Source organism: Antrostomus carolinensis, unplaced genomic scaffold (genome assembly GCF_000700745.2).
Source record: "Antrostomus carolinensis isolate BGI_N321 unplaced genomic scaffold, ASM70074v2 scaffold13299, whole genome shotgun sequence".
In the NCBI taxonomy this organism is placed as follows: domain Eukaryota; kingdom Metazoa; phylum Chordata; class Aves; order Caprimulgiformes; family Caprimulgidae; genus Antrostomus; species Antrostomus carolinensis.
Window position 1 is genome coordinate 5152 of NW_010339286.1, and position 9348 is coordinate 14499.

General features: G+C 39.3%; 1 protein-coding gene across 1 annotated transcript; it reads left to right on the plus strand.

Moving 5' to 3' along the window:
* The first annotated feature begins 2036 nt into the window (after nt 1–2036).
* Nucleotides 2037–2975, plus strand: LOC104531014 (olfactory receptor 4S2). Its single transcript, XM_010175783.2, has one exon. The coding sequence runs from the start codon at nt 2040–2042 to the stop codon at nt 2973–2975; it is 936 nt and encodes a 311-aa protein (XP_010174085.1). The 5' UTR covers nt 2037–2039.
* The last annotated feature ends 6373 nt before the right edge of the window (nt 2976–9348 follow it).

Genomic DNA, 9348 nt, shown 5'->3' on the forward strand with positions numbered 1-9348 from the left:
GGAAAAGAGGATGCTGAAGATATAAAATCATATAACCCTTATGTAAAAATCTGGATCTCTAACTATAGAGGAGGTAAGCTTTCCAGCCTGTCTGGCATCTTTCTTTTTTGTTTCTTTTCTCCTTTTCTTTCTTTCTTTCTTTCTTGCTTGCTTGCTTGCTTTCCTTCTTTCCTTCTTTCTTTCCTTCTTTTTATTCTTCTTTCTTTCCTTCTTTCCTTCCTTCTTTCCTTCCTTCTTTCCTTCTTTCCTTTTCTTTTTCTTTCCTCTCTTCTTTTCCTTTCTTCTTTAGCAGTTGTAAAAATAAAAAAAGGTAGTTTCACTTATGTTATCACTGGTCTGTGGTTATCTTTGTCTGAAGTCCTGTACAGAGCCTACAACCGCAGATCAGACTATTTTGTTAAATTTTTTTTCCCATTAACCACCTGAGATTTTAGAGAATGAATGCAATAAGGAGATTATATATGATGAGGATGCAATTTCTCACCCTTTTTAGGATGTTAGTAACCCACATTTATTTATTTTATTTTGCAACTGATTGCATTGTATTTTACAACTCTAGTCTGCCCCGAGAAGATAATTTAATAAAGGGTAAGACATAATGTATGGGAAATTTCCACTGAATTAGTCATTCTAGTCATCCTCTTTGAGTAAACAGAAAGGAGCAGGTACTTCATAATGTCTTTAAGTAGATACCGTAGACTGATCATGAATTGCTCTGCAAAGGTAGAAAAAGAGTGCATGTGACTAGCCCAGATGAAGACAATTGCAAGATATACGTTTATGAGATTACATTAGGTAGATTAATATTTTGTAAAATGTAATCTGTTGGAACTGATAAGGACCTTATCAAGAGGGATACACAGTAAATCTTTGCTGTGAACTGATTGAGTCTTTAGAAACCTTTGTAAAACAGCCTAATACAGCTTGGTTTTAGTTTATTAATTTCCTATCATCAGACTAAGAATATAGTTTTCCTTGATCATTTGTCTCTTGGTTATTCCTTGCTGAACAACTGGTTGCCTAAAAATCACAGCAAGACTGGTGTAGTTTGCTTCCCATTCTGCTCTGCCCTGGATGGAGCTTAAATATTTCTCTTCCACTAGGTACTGTACCATCATAAAGGTGTGTGTATTTCATACTTTTATGCTTTTTTCCTGTACAAATCTATGCCACTGCTAAATGGAAAGAGGAATGGAAAAGATCATAGCTTGGTATGACCAGGTGAAAACTGATAGCATGTTGTTTTTATCGATCCTTTTTTTCCTGAGGTATATCCAAAAAAGGAACCATCTATGTACATTTTCCTCTTCTTGAACACCTTTTACCTACTGCAAGCACAGGAAAAATTTCTTCACTTCCTCTCTAGGCTTTAAACTGTGGGTTTAAGTGTAATCATGTATTTTCCTCATTCCTGTATTTCCTGTGTATGCTTGATCATTTTTTGCCTGCACAAAAGTTTCTGATTATGCTGTATTTTTAAACAGTTTCAGACCATAAAGTTTTAGATTTGTCTTTCAAAACATATATTCACAAGTTATCTATTTTTTATTTGTGTCATTTCATTCCTCTCTAAAAAATTCAGAGATTTTTATTTTTTTTTTTTTTACATATAAAAGAAATCAACATTTCAATAAATCTTTCCAGGTACTTTTAAAGACAATGTTTTCACTAATATTGATATAATGAATTTGTTCTACACTGAGGACAAACATGCTGCATGATCTGCCCTATAGTCCCTGGAGTTCTCATGAATACTCTTGTCTTTGTCCTTAGTCCATGGAAGCACACCAGACTTAAAGTCAGTCCTTCAAAATCCTGAAGTCAAAGCCATGGCTGAAGTCTCACACAAGAAAAACTGGTAATCTAAAAAAAAAAAGGAAAATAATAACTTCAAAAGATTAATATTAATCCTACAGTCTGTAAGCACTTCTGATAAAGAATTTTCTATTAATAATGAAAAAGCCTAAAGAATCATGTCTTTATTTTATTTTTCCAGGTGTACAGGCTGTATATTGCATTTTAACATCCAACAGATTAACATGGAGAATATAAGCAATGAGAAGGAATTCATCCTTGTGGGCCTCTCAGAGAATCAAGGAGTGCAGAAAATATGTTTCGTGATATTTCTGTTGTTCTATATGATTATTGTGGCAGGAAATCTACTAATTGTTTTCACTGTATTTAGCAGTCAACGTCTGAATTCCCCCATGTATTTTTTCCTTTCCTACCTGTCCTTTGTAGATATTTGTTACTCTTCCGTCACAGCGCCCAAAATGATTGCAGATTTCCTTGTTGAAAATAAAACCATCTCCTTTGTGGGTTGCATAACACAGCTGTTTGGGGTACATTTCTTTGGCTGCACCGAGATCTTCATCCTCACAGTGATGGCCTACGATCGCTACACAGCCATCTGCAGACCTCTCCACTACACCACCCTCATGACCAGGCGTGTGTGCAGCCAGATGGTGATCGGCTCATGGGTGGGAGGCTTCATGCATTCCATGGTACAGACTCTTCTAACCTCTAGTCTCCCATTCTGTGGCCCCAACAAAATTGACCACTACTTCTGTGATGTCCATCCTCTACTACATCTGGCCTGTACTAACACCTATGCTGTGGGTATCATTGTTGTTGCCAACAGCGGAATGATTGCTCTGAGCTGTTTCTTCATCCTAGTTGTATCTTACATTGTCATCCTGGTTTCCTTGAAAAGTCAAACGTCTGAAGGGCGGCACAAGGCCCTCTCCACTTGTGGATCCCACATCACTGTGGTGATTCTGTTCTTCGGGCCATGCACATTCACCTACATACGCCCGTCCAGTGATCTGTCAGAGGACAAGCGTTTGGCAGTGTTTTATACTGTAATCACACCCATGCTGAACCCACTTATCTACACGCTGAGAAATGAGGAGATGAAGAGTGCCATGAAAAAACTGTGGAGTAGAGAAGTGGGAAGTGAGAAGGGAGAGGTGTAGAACTGCAGTAACTTTTCCAAAAGATCGGAAAAATTCACATATATCTTACTGTAAGTCCTTTTCTGAAAATCTTGCTTTTGGCTCCTCTTCTAGTTAGGAACACTATCTATTTTCTTTTTGACTAGCACAGGCCCAGACCCAGGGCTCCTCAGCACTACTGAAACACTAGGAAAGAAATAAATACTATTAAAAGCATTTAAAGTTTTGTCCATATCGAGCACATGATTAATTAGTTTTTCTCTCAGGTATAAGCTTTTAGACAGACAAACTCCATCTGCTGTGTAATCCATTTAACTGGGAAAGAGGACTATGATGATCTGGTGCTGGAAGCTATCATACCAAGGAGAGCTCTTCTGCATGCAATAATTGCCACATTGTGGTATTTTGAATTAATTGAGTCTTTTGTTGAGTTAAGTAACAGGAGGGGAAGTTTTTTTACTACAGTTTCTGCAGTACTTCAGCTATCACTGACACCACGTTTTCAGCCATCACTTCTACTCTTCAGCTTTGCTTCAGATTTCTTATCTTAAACTTTACACTGATATAGAATCTCAGATTCTGTGAAATACATATGGTGCAGTAGCCACTAAGGAGAGCTTTTAGAGGTACCATTTCATGCATCAACGGGGAAAAAAAAACAACCAACTAAACAAACAAAAACCTTGTTCAGGAATCACTAAGGTATAGAAGATAATTCCTAACAGGGCATGTTTACACACCCACACAAGGAAAGCAGCACATTGTCCACAGGAACAACTGGACACCGACTACTACAGGAAGGAAGAGAAGAAATGTGAGGATGAAGGACCAAATCAGCACAGTACTAGTCAAAGCGTTTTGGGTTGTAGCAGCTTAGGATCTCCAACAAGGGAGCCAGGAGGTACGGGACCATGGCTCCTACTTTGCCAGCAGGAAACCAGAAAATCAATCGAGTGCAGAAGGAACAAACCTGCCTAGTGTCATTCAAAAGTAACTGATGCATTTTCCATTTTATTTCTTCACTTACATTCCTTTAAAACAGCTATACCTGTGATACACCCTAACATGGCTTAAGTAACATTCAAGGTTACAAGGTGTTCTCAGTCCAAGTTGGGGCTTATAACTTAATATTTATTTATCTATTTAGTGTTTTAATGTCTCACTTCTAAGCACTGGGTGCTACCAGGCAACAGCTGGACCATCGCTTATAGGTGACACTAGATACAACATTAAATTTCTCTACATATTGGTAAGAATTATTATAAAAGTTTAATACTTGGACTAAATAATGGTTTTTGTGTTTTGCATTGTCTGAGTAAAAACACATGGTAAGCAGTGAGTATCAATTAAAACCTTTCTAAAGTTTTTGAATAATTACCTGGTTTACTTATTGTTTCAAATTTCTACAGACCAGATACCTAACTGATAACAGCTATAGCACAGCTATGATATTTACTTATGCTTACAACATGAAATACCAAGAAAAAAGCTAAGAAATAAGAATGATTATGATAAATCTTAGCTTAGGACAGAAAACATAATTTGTATAAACGTCCTGTGTAAGAGACAACTTTATTCTAAGAATGTTTGATTGCAAAGGTAAGCTGAATAAAAAAATTACAAATGGCGAACTGCGATGTTAGTTTGAAACATGAATGCTTCCAGAAGTAACACAGAGACAATTGTAAATAAAGTCAGGCATGCAACAAGCAAACCCACACGCAATGTAATGTAGTCTAGATGATCACTCTCCTGCATCACTCTTCAGCAACTATCTTAAAAGCCATCAATTTTTAATTCCCCATTGATGATGTCTAACAAAGAAATCTTCATATGCTTCTAGGACCTCATTACTTCAGATACTCTTGTTCTTTTGCTATGTGATTTAATTTAAATATTTCTGCCACAAATTCCCCATCTTGTGAAAGAGAGTTATTCTTGCAGATGCTCTTGAAAGTTATTTTTTGAAGAATGAGAAACTGAAATAGACTCATGTTGTCCATTTCACCTTCTGCAATTTTCAGAATTGTCAGAGATGCATTTTGCTCTCATGATATCTAAGTAACAACTTGCAGCTTGGAATGTAAATGAAACCAATTAACGTGGTCAGAGAAGATGACCAGAGGAGGAAGTAAACTCCTGGAGACTGGCAAATATAAACTGTGTAAGTTTCTTTTTATTTTAATTGTTTGCATTGTTCAACCATGACTGTGAAAATAGGAATTTATACTGAGTGACTTTTGTGAGGTCCATTTTATGAGTTGTAAAAAATCAATTACAGCTTTTTCAGGCTTTGTTTCAGTTGCCTTTTTTCCTACTAAAAGGCTGTTTCTAGAAAGATCTACCAAAAAGATGTTGTCAGTATTACAGAGAGAAGGGCTCAAGAACAGGTGACAGCACTTCTCACATGCTCAGTCTTACATTTTCCCCTCAACTGTACACACAGACAACACAATGGTCTTAACACAGACACTTTGGTCACCCCCATAATGCCCTCTGTCTGCATATGAAAAGTCATGGAGATATAGACACAAAAGAGCATTTTTTCTGCTGCCTAAGTTGGGGAGTAGACAGTGGGTAAGAAAGAGACATCAAGGTGAAAGAACAGAGTGACCTGTGATTGTTGAACAGGATTCAGATCCCAAAAGACTTGCCAATATCACAGACAAGGTTCCAAGAATGAATAAACCCTTCTATATGGCACAACATGATCAGCTTTCATTTCACATATTTTTATATGCAAACATGAGCTATCTACAATTATGCAAGCTGCTGAAGAGAATAAGCAACCTTTGAGAAGGATGGGATTAATTTCATGGAACAAGTAGAGGAATCAAGATGATAAGGGAAAGATGGCACAGATTGTGCTGAATAATATATAAATGTTAAGAATAACCTGCAGGCACAAGCATCCCATTAGCTAGAGTGTGAACTTCTAGTCTGACAAATTCTGTAATCCATTCAACTGAGAAAAGGTGGTCTAAGGCGTCTGAAAACTTGATCATTATCTACTGGAGTCCCCTTTCTGCTTTTAGTAAATGAGTTATTATGGATTGTCCTAGATTAATCCATGAGTCAACTATTAAATATCTGATATTGAGTACTGTTAGGGTCACTTGCTGATGCAGGTAACAGGAGGTCAGTCTTCTCCCCTTCCCCTGCCAGTGCAATTGCCAATAATAATGATTATTGCTCTAGTCAGTACCAAGATTCAAAGGCTCACCAAACTAATGGTGACTAGAGGCTATCATCACCAAGTTTGATGATGATATGAAACTGGGAAGAGTGGCTGACATGCCAGAAGGGTGTGCTGCTATCCAGCATGACCTGGACAAGCTAGAGAGTTGGTCAGAGAGAAACCTAATGAAACTCATTAAGGACAAGTGTAAAGTGTCTGGGGAAGAACAGCTCTATGTATCAATACAGGTTGGAGGCTGATCTGTTGGAGAGCAGCTCTGGGGAAAAGGACCTGGGATTCCTGGTGGACAAAAGGAAGCATTAAGAGTATGGCCAGCAGGTCAAGGGAGATTATCCTCTCCCTTTTCTCTGCCCTGATGAGGCCTCACCTGGAGTACTGTGTCCACTTCTGGGCTCCCCAGTTCAAGAAGGAAAAGAACCTACAAGAAAGAGTCCAGCACAGGATCAACGAAGATGATTTGAGGATTTGAGTATTTGCCATGTAAGGAAAAGCTGAGAGAGCTGGGTCTGTTTAGCTTTGAGAAGAGGAGGCTGAGGGTAGATTTCACCAATGCTTATAAATATCTAGAGGGCGAATGTAGGAGGATGGGGTAAGTCTCTTCTCAGTGGTGTTCAGTGACAGGACAAGGGGCAATTGTCACAAAGTGGAAAAGAAGAGGTTCAACCTAAACATAAGGAAATACCTCTTTACTGTGAGGGTAACAAAGCACGGGAACAGGTTGTCCAGAGAGGTTGTGGAGTCACAGATATTCAAAACCCATCTGGATGTGTTCCTGTGTGATCTACTCTAGGTCATATTGCTCTAGCAGGGGAGTTGGACTTGATGCTCTTCAGAGATCATTTCCAATCCCTACCATTCTGTGATTCTGTGTTTCTCTAGTGGCTAAAAGTTTTCCCACTATGGCGAGTCTGCTCTCATTTTTCTATATTTGGTATTTTTGGTGAATGTACTATCTGCTTCAGTTACTTTCTGTCTCCTATCCCTGTTTCCTCAACACATGCAATCTAAGCTGTCCAATGACAGCAAATGTAAAACTAGCAATTTAACTCCAAGCTCCAAACCAATCTCATTTATTAGAAACCTAAAATCACGGCCATTGTGGTCTGGATCAACTTCATTTAAAGGAGCTCTGCTCCACTAGGGGAACATTATGTCCTTAAAATAGTTGACAGTTCAGTCATTTGTCCTGAGGTAATTAATGATGCATGGAGATGAAATATAACAATAAGTCCTTGTTACCTTATACTGGTGGTAAAATTAGAAGTAAAACATGGACAGAACTTTTATAAATTCTTCATACTTCCAGGCTGAAGAGAAAAAAAAAAGACAGCAATGACTGGTAGAAGAGAAAGATTTATCTTTCCTAGAGTTTGAGGTGAAAACATAGGCATCTAGTCATCAAGATTTTCTTTCCAGATTTACGGTTCTTCATATTACATTGGAAGAGACTATTCCTTTCCTATCTTGAAGATATACCTAAATGACTGTAAAAATAAAGTAATCACATTTCTTCATTTTCCAGAGTGCACACTTTCAGAAACTGGTTTCTACTCTTTAAAGTCAAAAGTAATTATTCTGATGACGTTTCTAAAGCAAGTGCAGCTTTGATTCGTTTATGAGGTGATATTACTTCTAATGCAGGAATCTGTGCTGCAGATACCTAATTCTCCTTTTAGGATCAGTGGACTTAAATAGTCTCTTTATGACTAAGACTTTTCTCTCGAAAAGGTAGGTACCAAAAATGAGATCAGAAAGATAAAATCTTTGCAGCATTTCTTCCTCCCAATTGATTTGCAGGCATATCTAAAAGCTCTCTAATTCAGCTATCATATCTCTAAGAGAGAAAGTAATTTAAAAAAGATATGTTGTCCTAATGTTGGAGAGTCGAGTTCAACATGTTTAAGGTTAAAAGTGAACAGAAACAGAAGTATGAGGGAACAATGGAATAAGTTTGATTTAAACTTATATCAGTGGTACATCACAAATGGCAATATTTTTGGTTTGCTCAAATGTTGTCTTGGTGAAAGAACGTTCATACTAATTTATATCTCATTTTGATCCAGTCTTTCCTGGGGTGACTACAGGTTTCTACCATTTGCTACCTGGCCTATCTCTGCATCGATCTGTGGAATCAAAACCTTACAACTCGTAGGGAGTTATAAAGCAGGTATGTTTTATTCACCGGCGGGCAACAGGGTGGATCGCTCCATAAAGGCCCTGCGCACCCACTCTTTTACAAAGGCATTATTTAAAGTACACACACATACATATTCATTAAATTTAGGATGGGTTAAGCTAATTAGTTCCAAGAAATTTTAACATAAGTTCACTCCCATTCGTGCTTGCATACTGCCTCCTGTTGGTGTTTGTTAGCACCGTTGTAGACCGTTAGACAAAACAAGGTTAGATTTTTGCTCCAGACTGCAGGTGTTGCACACCAGTTCCTTCTTATCTTGCTCCAGATTGCTGGCATACCAGGCACTGCAAGCCCTTTGCTGATATTGTGGAACAGCTTGTTAGTTATTGTAGAAGTTTCCCCCTTAACACAGACAAAACGATCTAAACTTAAAGTTTCCCACCTAACACAGAGACAAAATGAAGCTAAGCTTATTTTCTAAAATCTAATTCTTAATACAGAAAATAAATGAATAAATCTAACTATATAATATATGTTCGCATATCAGGACCCCATGAGCCCGGCGGTTTTGGGTTCCGCCGGCTGTCGCCGACGCGGGTCTGACTGAATCCCCGTGAGCCCGCAGGTTTCGGTTCCGCTGACTGTGGCCGACGCGGGTCCGACCGAATCCCTGTGAGCCCGGCGGTTTGGGTTCCGCTGGCCGTGGCTGACACGGGTCCGACCGGATCATGTGAGCCCGGCAGTTTGGGTTCCGCCGGCTGGCGCCGAAGCAGGTCCGACCGGACCCCGTGAGCCCAGCGATTTCAGTTCCGCTGGCCGTCGCCGACACGGGTCCGACCAGACCCAGTGAGCCCAGTTTTTTAGGTTCCACAGTATGGCGCTGATGCGGGTAAGACCAGACACCGTGAGCCTGGCGGTTTGGGTTCCGCCAGCCATGGCCGACGTGGGTCCGACCGGACCCCGTGAGCCCGGCACTTTGGGTTCCGCTGGCCGTTGCTGACGCAGATCTGACTGAAACCCGTGAGCCCAGCAGTTTGGGTTCCGCCGGCCGTGGAAGA

Excerpts from the sequence above, each read along its gene's own strand:
- LOC104531014 (XM_010175783.2), top strand. The coding sequence starts at position 2,040 with ATGGAGAATATAAGCAATGAGAAGGAATTCATCCTTGTGGGCCTCTCA.